The sequence below is a fragment of the Struthio camelus genome, chromosome 2 (assembly GCF_040807025.1).
Source record: "Struthio camelus isolate bStrCam1 chromosome 2, bStrCam1.hap1, whole genome shotgun sequence".
NCBI lineage: Eukaryota > Metazoa > Chordata > Aves > Struthioniformes > Struthionidae > Struthio > Struthio camelus.
This window is the reverse complement of record NC_090943.1, coordinates 39,159,690-39,175,999: the sequence shown is the minus strand read 5'-3', so window position 1 is coordinate 39,175,999 and position 16,310 is coordinate 39,159,690. Positions and strand designations below refer to the sequence as shown.

Here is a 16,310-nt window from a genome sequence, read left to right as displayed (position 1 = left end):
AGCGTTAACTAAAGCATTGGAAGCTGCAGCCACACGATCAATCCTGCTGGAGTGGCATTGGTTCCTAATAGATTCTTCAGCGCAGCAGCGAACATTTTATTTCTAGTAAATTTAAGCCTAGCCTGGGGTTTTGGTGGTGATGTTAGTCTGGAAACAGCCCATTCATCAGTAGTTTAACGCTAGCAACACGAGGCCCGTTTATAGTTTCCAATGATCCGTGATAAACAATAACATGTCTTTTATTTCTTAAAAATGAGACAATCAGATACAATGCGCGGAGCCTAAGCATAGAAAGCGGGGCGAGCCGTGGCTTTATTAGTTTCGTGACAAACACAGGCTGCGCAGTGAGGTGAGCATGCATTACTTCCGGAAAGCCCGACTGCGGGGAGAGAAGTGATAATAAAAGCTTCGTCTGTATACCGCTTCATCCTAGGTATAATAAACATCAAGACCGCCGGGCTATTTTATAGTGGTGCCTGTGATAACAGGGGAGTGAAACTTGGAGTAAGTGCCACCAAAACGCGCTCCGTCCGCTTTCCCGGGGTGCAGCTCTCCGCACAGGCGCAGGCACACATACATGTGCACGAAGCGTGCGCGCGTGTGTGTACAGAAATCCATATCACACATTAATATACATATATATCCCAAATTCAGAGGTCGACCTGAGAGCAGCTCCGTGCATACGAAACCAGACTGGGAGGGGTTGCTGGGGAGGCCCGGGTTTCCATTGGCTGCAAGCATTTGCCGTGGTGCGGGGGTATCTCTAATCATATTCAGCATGTTTTGCACAAGAAATGTCAGCCAGAAAGGGCTATCTGCTCCCTTCGCCAAATTATTCCACAACAATGTCATGCTCAGAGAGCCCGGCTGCAAACTCTTTTTTGGTAGACTCCTTGATCAGCTCGGGCAGAGGGGAAGCGGCGGGAGCAGGAGGCGGAGGCGGAGGCGGAGGCGGCTACTATCCCAACAGTGGGATCTACCTGCCACAAGCGTCCGATCTGTCCTACGGGTTGCAAAGCTGCGGACTTTTCCCCGTTTTGGGCAAACGCAATGAAGGTACTTCTCCAAGCATGGTCCCCACCTCGCACCCCTACGTGTCCGGCATGGAAGTGTGGCTAGACCCCCCGCGGTCCTGCCGCATGGAAGAGCCGGAGAGCCAGCAGGCCACCTCGTGCTCCTTTGCTCAAAACATTAAAGAGGAGAACTCCTACTGCCTCTATGACTCAGACAAATGCCCCAAGGGCTCGGCCGCCACCGAGCCCGCTCCTTTCCCGAGGCTGAGCGCCGAGGCCGGCTCGGCCAGCCCCGGCGGCGGGGTGCCGGTGCCGGGCTATTTCCGCCTGTCGCAGGCGTACGGCGCGGCGCGGAGCTGCGGCGCGGGGCCCGCCGCCGCCGCCGCCCCCTTCCCGCCGCGGCCCCCGGGCCGCTTCGAGGCGCCCCCGCCTCTGCCTTCCGTGCCGGGCGCCGGGAGGACCGAGGACGAGGAGCGCTCCCCCAGCCCCTTGGCGTGCGTCTCCCAGAGGGAGGAAGAGACTCAGGCTTCATCTTCGACGGCAGAGGAGCTCTCGCCAGCTCCGTCAGAGAGCAGCAAAGCCTCTCCTGAGAAAGAGCCCGTAGGTAAGCAAATAATGATGATGATGGTGGTGATGGTGATGATGATAGGAACGAAATCAAAAAAAAAAAAAACAGAACAAAAAAAAAGAGAGAGAAAAGCGATTGAGGATCATAGTGGCATCACAGTGCAAAAGGAGGATCTCAGCAGCCCTGCAGGGCTGCCAAGAAGCGCTGCTCAGACTGACCTTCTGAACTTTGTAATATTCGGGCATAGGGTTGCAGTAAAAATTAATGTCCATCCTATAGTTAAAAACCCTTAGAGCCTCCGCTCTGGGCAACTTTAGCCTGCATGCTGCTTAAACATATAGGAAAACAAGATCAATCTTTCCCCAGTGATGTGAAGGTGCCTACCAGATAACAGAGATGTTTGTAAAGCATCCAAAATAAGCAATAGGCAGTGCCAATAAATAAACCTATTAACGCGGTAAGATATATTTTACGATCCAGAATGCTTTTCGGAATAACAGCCGCGCTGAAATGTGCCATCTATGAACTGCTATCAAATTATACTGATGAATGCACCAGGAATATCCTTCAGCGTCTACACTAGATAACAGGGTTGTTATTTATTCATTTGCTTATGTATTTCCCTTTCTGATCCCCACGGCAAAAAAAAAAAAAAAAAAACACAACAACAACAACTCCCTTTCCCCCGGGCTGCAGACTTTTCAGGCGCTTCTCTCCGGGCCGCATTTCAGACGCCCTGTTATTCCTTCAGGCGCCCCGTTGGAAAATAATAAGAGCAAAACAAAAAGCAAGCAGAAAACAGCTAGAGAGTCAGCCCTCAAACCACAAACCACTCCAAGCCATCGAGGGATCAGTATTATTCACTCCCATCGATTTCATTAATAGGAAAAAACACCCTGTAAAGGAGATTCCTCCTCCCCCCCACCCCGAAATCGTTTGGAAACCGAGAGCTAGGGCGAAGCTTTCCGGGAAGGCAGGGGCTAGAGGCAAGGAGGCTTCAGCTCTGCAGCTCACCTTGTTTTCCGCCTCCAGCGCACACTTACAAGGTTCTGGCCTGCAGGCTTTGTGGTTTTTTGGAAACAGATATTTGGGGGGGGGAAATGCCCCCAGGCCAGCCACCAGGCCGCCCCCCGGTAACTGTGGCTTGGCAGCGGTGGAGGGGGAGCCGGCAAAAGCCTGTTTCGGGGGGTCTGAGATAAACTGCCCACCGGGCACCTTTCCCCGCCAGAGGCTGCCCTTCTGTTTTGGGGCGGAGGCAGGCTTTTTCCAGCGAGTTCTCGGGCCTTTCGGAGTTGCTTTGAAGCTCATGGAAACGAGGTTCCCACACGGACTCCCTGCGTTTAAACTGTGCTCGGGGCCGCAGCTGGAGGAGTGAACCCCTGCGCGCACACGCACACGCTCTTTCCACCCTCTCCTTCCCCAGCTTTTTGCCTCGTACCCGCTGGTAATGTCCCTTTTTTACTTTCTTGAAACTAGGCAATTCAAAAGGAGAAAATGCAGCAAACTGGCTAACCGCAAAAAGTGGCAGAAAGAAACGGTGCCCCTATACCAAGCATCAAACTCTCGAGCTGGAAAAGGAGTTTCTATTCAATATGTACCTGACTCGTGAGCGTCGCCTAGAGATCAGCCGCACAGTCCACCTCACAGACAGACAAGTTAAAATCTGGTTTCAGAACCGCAGAATGAAACTGAAGAAAATGAACAGAGAGAATAGAATTCGGGAGCTCACAGCCAACTTTAATTTCTCTTGATGAACCTATAAACACATCTTTATGGTTTAAAGAGCCAGTATCATTTTCCTAGGCTGTAGACATCCGCACCTGTACGGATTAACGATTTTAGACATTCTCAGTATGTCCTTAACCTCTTTATAGCTACTTCTGGGGGGTAGGGAGGGTGAGCCATGCTAATGCACAAAATGCCATGTATGAACCTCCCCGGTTCCTTTAGGTTTCCCCGGGTCTGAATTGTTCTTTTAAGCCTTGAAACAAAGAAATATTATTTTAGGAACTGCAAATATCATTCCCCTCCCGTATCTCACTGAAAAATATACAAGCTCAGTTAAAGGAGCATTCTTTTAAATTATAGGTGATGTAACTTGGACTGTATGTAACTTCAGAATTAATAATTTGAGCCTTGCCATATTTCCATACGTTGGAAGCTCAGCTTCTTCCCCCTCTGTTTTCCTTCCCCCCTCCCCCCTTTTTCCTTCGAAAAGCAGGACTTACAATAATGAAATGCAGGCATGCTTTAAAAGGGCTTAATGGGAACTGGTGTTAAGAGAGATTTTTTTGCTTTACCTTAGAAGTCAATATTACAGCTTTAAAATTGGCCAGGAAAATGAAATCTCTTCTCTTTAAAGGTATAAAAGAGTTCGTGTTGCTTATGGACTAAATTATTACACTTACCTCTGAATTTCTCTCTCTCTTTCTGGTTGTAGATATTTACTTAATGTAGTTTTGCTTAAATATGTGGAATTAGTGAAATTTTGTCTATAAATAACGTTACCATTGGTAACGCATGACAAGCACACAACATTCCCCCTTGAGAAATAAAATAGTCACTTTTTCCTCACTAATTACACTCAAAAGTGTCTATCCTGAACATCAGAAAGACTTTCTGAGCCAGAGTCTAAGACAGAGAGGGAGAATATGTCCGTCTTCCTTTATACTGTGAAGTTACACGCATTAAAGGGTCAAACATATAGGTGAAAAAATAAAAGAAAAAAACGAAAAAAGAAAGAAGGGGAAAAACTATAAATACAGATATGTATAAATGTCTATTATTATTAAAATGCCGATACTGTTTTAAGCAAATGCATTCTATTGATATTATAAATGTTAGTTCTAGCTATATCTAGTTCTTACCTTAAACCGGAATAAATTAATATTGTAATGCTGCTGTGCGTGAAAAAGACGATGTTTATGTTCTCATAGAAGAATAAAAAACGTGGAATGAATCCTTTTAATTTTACCTCTTTTTGTGACTGTTTATCCTCAGGTTCTACTTTATGTCTTCAAGAACTTTTACAACAGGAATAGTTGCCTAAATCCCCTGCAATTACTTTAGGAATCTATTTAAATATTACCTAGACGGTCGTAATTTGTCTGGGCCATATAGCGATGGTGCTCTAAGGTTTGTCGGCTTTTGTTCAGTTTTATGACTTGCTAGTATATCTGGATTGTTGCTGTCTTGAACGAGTGGTTTCAGTTGACTGAGGAGCTGCATAGACTGAGGAAGCAAATTACTATTTCTTAGGGCAGCGAACCGATTTTTTTTTTTAATCAAACACCTACAAGTGTGCAGAGATCTTTAACTCCAGAGGACAGTGACAAAACTCTAGGTTTATCTCAGGGCTCAGAAGAAATCGTAAAGGTGAGCACATGGAGGGGGGGGGGGTAATAGACTCTCCCTGCTGCTGCCGGGCCGCTTCCAACCCCCTCAGACAAGGCTGTTCCCTACCTGGCTGCATGCGGAAGAGCTTATTTAACCGATGCTGCTTTTTGCATCCTCCCTCCCTTCTTTGCTGCATGTTTATCTAGTAGGGTCGTGCACAAAGGGAAGGCAAAACGAGGGCTGGGATAAGAGCGACAGCTAATGCTTTCTTCCAGGGTATGTGTGCGCTGGGAGGAGGCGGGGAGGGGGGGGATAGACTTTGAACCCGGGCTTATTGGGAGCCGTTAGCTTTTTATGATGTAACATTGTCGTGCACGGCCTTTTCTTCCCGTTTGCATCTGCATGGAGAGGAGAAAGCTGCCCATAGGGGAGGTTATTATTATATTTCTCTTGTTTTCACTAACCCACCAGGGCTGGCTGGGGGGCGCGGAGGGGTGCCGGCTGGGTGTGCGGGCGGGCTAGACGGATGTTTTAGTCACGTTTCTGGTTTTATTTTCGTAGCGGGATCCTTGCGTTAAAGACCACGGCTATGGGGAAAGTAATAATTAGCGCCTGAGAACTGCTCTGTGGTTTAGGTAGTTTCATGTTGTTGGGGCTCCACCTTTCTCTCTACAGCACGAAACTGCCTTAATTACTTCAGTTGATATCATCACCAGGTATGCTTGGTGCGAGGGTCCTTTGTGCCCGAAGAAATCTTAACGCCGAAGTTATCTCTAGGCGTCAAGTCCCAATGCCATTGTTTCCTATCTGCAACGGAGGCTTCTTTGATTCCTCAGATAAACACGGCAGCCAAGGGGGGAAGCTTGACAAGTTCTTCAAGGTTAGCTAGATCCTAAGCGAGTCCCTGCCTGCTATGGGATTTTAATATCTCTTTGCAGGCTGCATTCAAGGTCAGGTGCGTTTTTGCATTCTGCTAGTCGTGGGTCGAGCTCCGGCGGCGAGGGGGGTTGGGGGGTGCGGAGTGGTGACTCTTTATTTTTCTGTCTGGATTTATTAAAAAAGAGAGAGCAAAAGGCTCTCTCCTGCCTCGGGGAGAGATCAAGTCTGCCCCACGGCTTAGCACTAACAGAAGCAAGGCCCCGGAGCGCAAGGCCAGGGACCGGGCAGACCGCACCGTGCTTGGCCCTGCTCGTAGCCCTCGCCCCCTTCGCACTGCGGGGGCCGGGTCCGCACCGGTGTGGGAGTGGGGGGGTCGGCTCGGTGCCTGCCGGCCCGCCGGGGAGCGGGCTCCGCGGGTGCGGCCGCCCGTCGGGCCCGCTCCTACGGGGCGGCCCGCGCGCGGCGGCGGCCGCGGCCCGCAAGGCCTCGGTGACGATCACGACTGCGGCGAGCCCGCGGCCCGCGCTCCGCCGAGGCGGAGCGGGCAACAGCGACCTCTCCGGGCCCCCCGCCGCCGCCGCCGCCGCCGCCGCCTTTTGTGTCCGCGGCGCGCCCGGGGCGGGAGCTGCCTCCGGCTCCGCTCGCACTCCAAGCGGAGCCCGGCACCGCGCCTGGCTAGTAGGATCTGGGGGGAAGCCTGGGAGAGGGGAACACCCTTAAAAGAAAAGAAGAGCAGAAAAGAGAAAAAAGGAGCAGGAAAAATACCCTCGTTTGTTTTTTTTTTCCTTTTTCTTGTATTTTATTTGTTCGTGGCGGCCTTTTTTCCCGTTTAAACAAGAAAAATAACTTTTCTGAAACTCCCAACTGAGCTGCAGAAACTCGGAGTAGTTTGGAAAGCGGATTTTCGCTGGATCCCTAGCTGGATCCTTTTAGAAAGAGACGCCTTGGCTGGCTCAGGAGCAGACCTTTGCATTGCAGTCAACTATAAGCGCCTGTGTCTGTCTATGTACACACTGCGCGTCTGACGGGGTTTCTGCTGCGTCTATGTACACACAGGGACTGTATTAACGGTACATATGCGTGTATGTGCGTGCCTATATAGCCTTTGTATATAGGTTTGCCTCTGTGCTCTAGTTCCCACTTGAATGGCATCATTCTGATTTTGGATTGCTTCCCCCAAAATCTGAATCTTTTTTTTTTTCTACTCGCTGTGCCAAAATGCCTCTGTGTATTTGCAGAACGGGCGAGTCCGTAAGAAACGTTTGCAATGGCAGGAAACCCTGGGAAAAGGCGATCCTGAACTTCCAGTTCAATGGAGATCGCAAATGCCTGCAGAATCCTCCCCGAAAGCCCTAAGCCTATGAACCCGCTCTGTAGTGTACTGCTAATGAAATAGCACTTACTGATGCCCCTTACTTAAAAATGACGAAGTCCTTCCTGTTGCAGCTGGGGGTAACAGCCAGCGGAATTGTAGCTTTACTGATTTGATTATGCCGGGATGGAGGTCAGGGAGTATTTCTATTTAGCCGCGATTGCTAAAACAGTGCTTCATTCCTAATTGTTCTGATTTCATATTACGATTTGTTGTGAACGTGTATTTTTGCCCTGTTTGTGGTCTGTTGCATATGTGTAAGTCATCGTGATCCTTAAATTATTTGCAACGCATGTTGTATGAGGCTAATGCTGCTCCTCGTAAGCCTCGCGGCTCGTCTGTAAAATGTACTTCGGGGGAAATACGCTGTAAAAGGACAAAAAGAGAGGCGAAAGCTCGAGTGTTATTATCAACAACCTGACCGCGTGAAAAATGTCTGTAATTATTCGCTATATTTTAACTCTTGCTTTCTGTAAACCCTTTCCTGACACGTGGATGCTGGCAGTGAACAATTTAAGAAAAATACAGGGAAATAAAAATACCGACACGTTCTTTTAAACGTTATTGTTATTGTTATTCATTTGCTATTATTTTTGGTGAGGAACCAAAAAAATGAAACCCGCTGCAAGTTGAGAACCCAAATTCGAATATAAACATCCAGGACTCCTGCAGCTAAGATTATTTTTTCTGAATGGAAAAAGGAAGTTCTACAATCACATTTCACCACAGCTGACTCTTAATAATAAATACAAATGACGTCGAGTTCCGTCTTTCCAGGAAAGAAATACAATTATTTTTTTCTATTACTGCATGTCTATACAATGGCCACAAAAATAGTCGAGGAGATCTTTATTTGCATTTTTTTAATTTTTAGAAAATAACGGGCTTCTTGTTTGTGGAGCTCTTGTAACTGTTTTGCAATTCCCTAACTCTAAGGAGGGATAATAGTTTCATTATGGGCCTTTACAATCCCAAATGGGGAGACAGAACGTTGTTAAAATAGGATGTCTGCAAGATTTCTGATTAAACTGTTGGGAAGACATGAAAAGAAAAAGAAAGAGAGAAGGAGAGAGGGGGAGAGAGGGAGAAGGAGACACACAGAGAGCGAGACAGCCCACATAGCGATGTAAAACTAATTAGAACCACACTTTTGCATGCACAATATTTACATGTGATTTTAATTATTAGTCAGCCGTCCCTACCATTTGCTGGGCTCTATTTTCCATAAAATATACTTCCAGTAAATGGAGCCTCTTATGGAGATTTTGGTCCCCCCCCCCCCTGCATCCTATCGACCACACTTCTCTGCAAACAACAGGCAATAAACAGCGTGCGTATCCGCCGGAGAAAATCACGAAGTCCACAGTCATATTTGCAAAATGTCCAGCCACCGCTTTAATTCATAGCACTGGACTTGGATCTGGCCGCGTCTTCCTTTCCCCCCGCGCACCCTCCCCTCCTTCTGCAGAGCACAGTAACCCTCCGCTGGGCTTCTGATGCTGTCCTGGAGTCAAAGGACGTGCCAGCAAATAAATAACTATATTTGCACATAAATTTGATTCATCAGAATGCGGTACAAGCAAAAGCAAGCGCCCTTGTCACAGCCGCACTGCCAAGCAGGGTGCCTGTCGGCAGCGGGCAAGACAGGGCTTTTTCTCCCCTTTCCCTCTGCTTCTTCGGTGCATATTTAAGAATGAAGCGGCTGGGTATACAGGGCCGCCCCCCTCCCCTCCTGCCTCTCTGCCGGCTCCGTCCCGGCGAGGGCTGCAGCTCCGTTGCGGCGAGGAGGACTTGCGAAATGTCGCCGAGAGCTGCCGCCGCGCCGCAGAGCCCCGCGGCGGCCCGCGCAGCCCCACGCCGCGGAGCCGCCGGCCCGGCCAAGGGCACGGGCGGCGGCCAGGATGCGGGGGGCGGGAAGTGGGGGGGGGGGTCGGTCACTGCCTCTTTCTGCCCGCTTGGGATGCGGGGAGGGGGAAGCGCAGTTCGGTGCCCGCAGCGGGCAGCCGGGGCGGGGAGGACTCGGGGGTCGCCGGCGAGTTTTGGCGTCTCCAAAAGTGCGAATTTGCAGTATCCATGCGGAAAGGTGCCCCCTGTTCGTTCCCCGAGCGGGGCGGCGAGGGTAGGCACTGCGCAGCAGTTTCGGAAAGGGGGTATGCTGAATTTGGCTCCTCATTGCCAGCCCCAGCGAGCTCTGTACTAAACGGAACAGTATTATTTACAGTTAGTTCCCAAACTAAACACAATAGTATAATTTAACCTTTCCAGGCACTCGTAAATTTTTACTGCTGTGAAACACAGCGATGCAAATGAGTATGCTCATAGTTACTGACTTAATAACAACCCCGTGGCTCCTGAAACAATAACTCCTTATGAAATATAATAAATACATATTTAAATACAGTATACCGCAAATGCTATTTTGCCTTTTTATTGCTTCAATTATTGTATAATTTTATGTGAAGGTCTCCGATCAGAAGGGTTTGTTTTTTTTTTTTTCACAGGGAACACGACCCACTGATGGGATGATTAATTATGATATAAAATAGTCCGCTTAGGGGAAAAAAAAAGACAAAAAATAAGACAGAAAGAAAGAGGGGAGGGTTGTAATTCGGAATCCGATCTTTTAATCTCAGCTGGCCACAATTAAAACAAACTTTGCCGTATAACTCAAATATCCCTTTGCATAAAAACATATGGCCTCGCTATAAAAATTATGGCTGGAAAACACTGACCCATTAATAGCCTGCGGACTGATTTATACTTTATTGTTCTGCTCCCCCGCCACGTGACCCGGGCAGCCAATAGGCTGACAGGCAGCCTTCAACTTATTAGTGACTCTACTTCTTCGCCAGGACCAAGTTGTTACGTGAAACCCGCAGCCCCGTAATTGCGGCGGGTCCGGCGCCCCGCGCCCGCGCCATGTCGGCTCCCGGGACCCTCAGCACTTACTACGTGGACTCCTTCCTGGTGCAGGAAGGGGACGAGCTGGCGGCGCCCCGCTACGCGCCCGCGCCGCTGGGGCCGCCGCCGCGGCCGCCGGCGCTCGCCGAGCACCCCGAGCTGGCCCCCTGCAGCTTCCAGCCCAAGGCGCCCGTCTTCGGCCCCCCCTGGAGCCCCGCGCACCCCGCCGGCGCCAGCGGCGTCCCCGCCGTCTACCACCCCTACGCGCACCACCAGGCGCCCGTGGCACCGCCCGACGGCAGGTACATGCGTTCGTGGCTTGAGCCTGTGCCGGGCTCCTTGTCTTTCCCCGGGTTACCTACCAGCAGGCATTACGGCATTAAACCTGAACCGCTGGCGGCCAGAAGGGGTGACTGTACCACGTTTGACACTCACACTTTGTCTCTGTCTGATTATGCTTGTGGTTCTCCTCCAGTTGATAGGGATAAGCAAAGCCACGAAGGCGCATTCTCTGAAAACAATGGAGAAAGTGAGGCAAACGGAGAGAAACCACAGATTGATCCAAGTAAGTGGGACTGCAGGGGTAATGGACTTCAGGGCGCTGCGCTGGCCGCGGGGAGGTGTCGAGGTGCCGGGCTAATTACGTGGCTACGCACCGGCTGCTGCTGCTGCTGCCGCCGCCGCTCCCGCTACGGGCGGTGCGGAGTCTGCAAAAGCCTGCCGTGTCTTGCTGAGGCTGCTAAAATGGGATCTAGGAGGGCTCGAGCTTTCCAGGCTGCAAGAAAAGCGAAAAGCCACCCTACAACAACAACTTAAAAAAAAAAAAAACACCCCCAGACCCATTCGCCCCGAGCAAACTCCGCAGGACGTGTCCACAGCCCCCTGCTTCGTCTGCGCTCGCAGAAGTGAGCAAACCGCGGGGAGAGGGGGCTCAGGGAGCCCTGGATGTAAGGCTGATCTTTTGCGGCGGCTGCCGGGCGAGGGTGCTTATCCTGGGGCTGAGAACGCAAACCTCGTCGTTGGCTCGATCCCCACCCCCCCTACACACACACATACACCCCCCCCCCCTTATTCCCGGTGGAAAATCTTGGGAGCTCCCAGGACTACTGGACAGACAGCAGAGCACCGCGGAATTGCTATTGCTAACAACGCCATGCAAATAAGGGTCCTAAGCAGGCGAGACTTTAATTATGCTAGCTGTAGACTGACTCGCCAGCGCCTTGGGTCTTGCCCGTGATGACACGAGAGAAGGTCAAAATTAAAAAAGTCAAGCAATTTCGATGACATTCTGGTCTGTCTGGTCACTCCCCGGGCTAGCAGTCTGAGGGGTGTGTGTGTGTGTGTAAGGGGGGAGAGGACTGGAAGGAGGGAGGGAGCTAGCAGAGAGAGAGAGAGCGAGGGAGAGGAGGCGAAAGAGGATTTTAAAATTGCATCCTACAAACAATAAAAAAGGAGAAAGGAGGCGGAGGCGGAGGGGCTCCGCCGCGTGTGGTTGCGTGTGACCTCTCCATGCGTCTGTATTTTGATCCCATTGTGTCCCACCATCCTGTACGTCTAGGGAAATGAAAGGAATGTCGTAAACCCCGATATCGGGATACCTAGTCGGTTTGGAGCCAGGACACCAAACCGCGGAGCTGCGTGGTTTTCCTCTCCCCAGTCCTTTCCCACCCGCCTTCCCCCCATCCCGAGCCTGAACTTCTCCTGCTATTTTTCTTGTAGATAATCCAGCTGCAAACTGGCTCCACGCAAGGTCCACCAGGAAAAAGCGTTGCCCTTACACCAAGCATCAAACGCTCGAACTGGAAAAGGAGTTTCTGTTCAATATGTATCTCACCAGGGACCGTAGATACGAGGTGGCCAGACTCCTCAACTTAACTGAGAGACAAGTGAAAATTTGGTTTCAGAACAGGAGGATGAAAATGAAGAAAATCAACAAAGACCGAGCAAAGGACGAATGATGGTGATACGCGGGTTAAATTGAAAAGGCATACATTAAAAGAAACAACAAAAGTTAAAAACAACAACAAAAAAATTCCTCCCCTCGAGCCCTACCATACAGTACATCTGGGTCCAGGCCTCATTTTTCCCTATGGCAAATTCTGATTATGATTGTACCTTGATTGTCACAATAGCATGGAGAGGCCAGTTTGCCAGGAGAGGTACAGTAAGACTTTTAATTTTCTAATAGGAAAGCAAAAGGGGGCATTAGCACGAAAAGGCTCTTTAGCTGGCTTGTATAAATCTACCTGTTTCTTCACTTAAGAAAAAAAAAAGAAAACAAAAAAACAAAAAAACTACCTTTTCATAATGCACAACTATTTACGGACTGTATAGTTTAGTCTACGTAGTTAATTTTATTCGCTCTTTGCGCGGCAGAGAGAGCTCTGCTCTAATACTTGAACACTGTGTTTTATTGTGGTAATTATGTTTGTGACTCAATTTATGTGCTTGGGTGCTGTACCGGATGTAATTGTGTAAGCTAGAATTCAATTTGAACTCAGGTTGTTTATTATAAAAATTGCATAGAGTATAGCTCTGTAGTGTATTAAGTCTTTTCTGTATAATTAGACAGTTAACCTTTGATTGTAAAAATATATATTATATATTATATATACCAATTTAAACACAAAAAAGTAGAAAAAAAGTTTGTCCGGGATGTCTAGGAATTACGGTTCTCAAAATATTTCGAAGCAAGTCATTTTAGTATGCACAGTTGATATATATAGTACTGTCTTTGTCAGTTGTATATATAATCTATATATTAAAAAAGTAAATAAGCAGACTAGCTTAAATATTGTTTTTGCACCAGTGAACAGTTATCAGATTTCGGAGCTATACGTATATGTGAAAAAGGTAACTACCTATCGTTTATGTTTTAATTTTAATCAAATAATTTGATGGTTATTGTAATGAAGGTTAATTTTATTGATAATAAATTATACACTATAAAAACCTGCATTTGGTTATTGTAAATTTGTATCGATTATAAAAAAAATAAATCTGGGAAGTTATGTTGATGCAGAACATACGCTGTCTATTTTGAAATAGTTACCTCATGGCCTACTGACCAAATCGTTGTGTTGAAATGATATTTAACTTTTTGCCAAATAAAATATATTGATTCTTTTATATTTTGTGATGTTTTAAGATTATTAAGAGGGGTTCTTCCATATCACTGCGAATATCAGACAGCAGGCATCTCAAGGGTATGACAGCTGCGGAGGGGAGTATTATTGTTATTATTTCTGAGCCAAGGCAAACGGTTCTATAAACGCAGACCCGAGATTATAATTTGGGCGGATTTAGGTCCTAAATTTATTTGCTTCACTGAGAGCAGGCATAACTCGCCCCTCCCGGATATAATTTCGTAAGCCGGTGCTTAGCAATGTAAGAAGGAAGCTCTTTCAGACACGAAGGGGGGCATGCTCTGAAGTTAACATATTTTTAATAAATTTGTTTGGCAGAGCGGGGGTATTTAAGACTAAATCAAAATGCCTGCTGTTCTTTAGTGTGGACAATAATGTACATCAGATTAGGCAGAGACATTTAAGCTGAGGTGGTTTAATTAGCCTACAATAAAACGTCCAGAACTGAGTGTACTTCAACAAGCTTTGTGAAAAGGCTCGCCTTATCGGTACGTCCATTTTAAATCCCCTTCTGGAGATAATTGCCCATGCAAAATATGTTATTTTAAATGTCATCCATTTTTTTCTTCCCTTACTTTCACATTTGCGATTTTTGTCCCCTTTCACATGTCCCATGGCAAATAAAAACAACACGATGTATTTTACTAGCTCCTCAGATTATATATGCATATATATATATACACACATATATACACACACGTATATATAAAAATTTACTGAAAATTATCGCAGAATTTATGGTGTCAATTTTACTCGCTGATTTAGCCGAAGGAAGGAGCTAGGCTGGCAGCAGACTAGAGCAGAGAAGGCAAATAAGATAAAAAAAAAAAAAACATAAAGAAGGCTTCTTTCGGGTGGAAGATTTCCACACACCCCCCCCCCCATTGCACCCACCCCTCCCCCGCCGCCCCAAGCCAAACCAAGCTAAGTAACAAAAGAAAAGAGCGAAGTCTGTGAGCTTGCTGAAATTTGCCCTTGTTTGGGGCGGACATCTTACTGCTCGGAGTGGATATCCTCCATAATATGCTTCCCAACACACTTCTGCACAAGCACCAAACACTGTTTGCGAATATGCCGAATAATAAAGGCCTTGTTGTTGTACGGGCACATACTTACATACATATATATTTAAAGCAAAATAAGACGGAACAGACGTATGGTCTTGGCAGAAGTTGTTGTTCGGAAAATTCAGAGCCATACAGTGCAATAAAAGAAAATGACTGCTGTAACCGTTTATGGGGTGTAAAACGCTGCAGGGCTAAAGACAAAAACTTAGGGAGCCGGCAGAAGTTTACAGATGTGCAGAACCGCGGGGGGGAAAAATTAATTCTGCTTCACCTTAAAAAAAAAAAAAAAAAGAAATCCAGAGTAAGATGTGATGAGTGCTAATTAATGAAAGGGAGCTCGTTCTGGTGTGCACACACACAAAAAGGACTCTAATTGATCCCTGAGCCAGTATTTGGGGATGCTGGGACGCCCTCTGTTGTTGCAGACAGAGGCAACTTCAAAGAATCAGCATTAAGAGTGTGTAATAAATGACGGGTCTGCAAACTGTCTGGAATTCGGCTCTTAATGAGTTTACAACTGTCCAGCCACAATTAAGATTTTCTACAAAAGCCTTTTCATTTGTTTTGTCTGGCTGTTTTAGATAAAGCGGGCGAGCGGAAATAACAACCTTTTATTGGCCTTCCCCTTCTTAAATCGCGGCTGGGCGGTGGACATTTATCTTTGCGCGGGCTGGCGGGCCGCGGCGCTGCTCCGCGGGCGCCGGCTCCGCGGGGCGGCGCGGGGCGCGGGCGGGGCGCTGCGCTGCGCGCCGCGCGGCGGCAGGTGGCGCTGCGCGCCCGCGAAACGGGGCCCGCCGCCGCCATCAGCGCGCGGCCGCCGCCCCGCCGCCCTCCTAAAATGTCGACTTTATGGGAGCATAACTCGGGTCGAAACCACTGATTTGATTTTAACAAAGGCCCGTGGGGCTTTCTTATTGCTTTCCCTTTTTTTTTTCCCCTGTTTTTTTGCCCTTTTCCCAGGCCGCGGTCAGGATTGCGTTGCAATGCAGGGGTTGTAAAGGCAACGCTTACTCTGTGGCGACCTTTTGCATTTATTATCCTCAAAACAGTGAAGCATTTCTTATTAGTAGATAGAGAACGGATGGAGCCCTGGCACAGCGGCGAGCTGCCAGCTTATCTTTCCCGTTCCAAAAATACCAGCCCTTCCCCGATGAACCTCTGCGCCTGCAGACTGAGTGTCCTGGTCTCCTGCAGGGCTGGTGAGAAATGTAATATTTAGAGAACTGGGAATTTCAGGGCTCGGGCAGGATGGACGGAAAGTCATTGCCTGCTTCCCGGCTCCCCTTGGGCAGCCCTCCAGGAGGGTCTGCGAGGGGGCAGCTTCGCATGGAGAGCGAGGAGCAAAGCAAATAAATGATTTTCAAGACGAAAGTCGCCTTGCAGAGCCCAAGACGTAGCTGCGTGGAAGACTGTGCACATTCAAAACCCTACATTGAAAATTATTTACCGGCGAGTGAAATTCTGCAACAGCTATCTTCGAGACAAATAAAAATCCCTGCTTGTGTCCCAAGCATTTTCAGCTCTGTGGGACACGTTGTAGTTATACAGATGCTAACAGCCTGATGCTCTGCAAACTTGACATGTCTCTCACAGTCATTCTAAACTTCTCCTAGCCTTTTATTTTGATTTCCCTGAGCCGTTTTCGTATTTTTTCCGTTGTGCGTGTTCTGGGTTTTGCGTTCTGGGAATGAACTTTAGAGGGGAACTGTGGTGTATTTTCAGATGTTAGCTGCCAAAAAGAGAGGGGGAACAAGAAATTGGAAGAAAAATAAAGGCAGGAGGAAGGCAAACATAAAATGTGGTCTGAAGTATGAATGTTATATTTTTCAAGTCAATGCCAGACAAGTAAATAAATCGCTGCATAGTACTCAGTAACAGAACTACTTTCTCTGTGTTTTATTTACATTTCCTTAAATCAAAGCCAATGTCTTTAAATCGAAATTCAGCATTGGGAAGGAATGTGAATACTGTGCTATTTTTTCCCCACACCATTTTAAAGCTTTAATTCTTTCTAGGGATAAACTGTAA

At 47.8% G+C, this 16,310-nt stretch overlaps 2 protein-coding genes across 2 annotated transcripts; both read left to right on the top strand.

The window, feature by feature from the left end:
- The first annotated feature begins 794 nt into the window (after positions 1-794).
- Positions 795-4,538, top strand: HOXA10 (homeobox A10). Its single transcript, XM_068935225.1, has 2 exons — positions 795-1,617; positions 3,058-4,538. Exons 1-2 carry the CDS (start codon positions 795-797, stop codon positions 3,330-3,332), a joined length of 1,098 nt encoding a protein of 365 aa, XP_068791326.1. The 3' UTR covers positions 3,333-4,538.
- Positions 4,539-9,998: 5,460 nt separating this feature from the next.
- On the top strand, positions 9,999-13,191 carry HOXA9 (homeobox A9). The gene is made up of 2 exons (XM_068935224.1): positions 9,999-10,634; positions 11,789-13,191. The coding sequence occupies exons 1-2, from the start codon at positions 10,088-10,090 to the stop codon at positions 12,025-12,027; spliced, it is 786 nt and encodes a 261-aa protein (XP_068791325.1). The 5' UTR covers positions 9,999-10,087; the 3' UTR covers positions 12,028-13,191.
- The last annotated feature ends 3,119 nt before the right edge of the window (positions 13,192-16,310 follow it).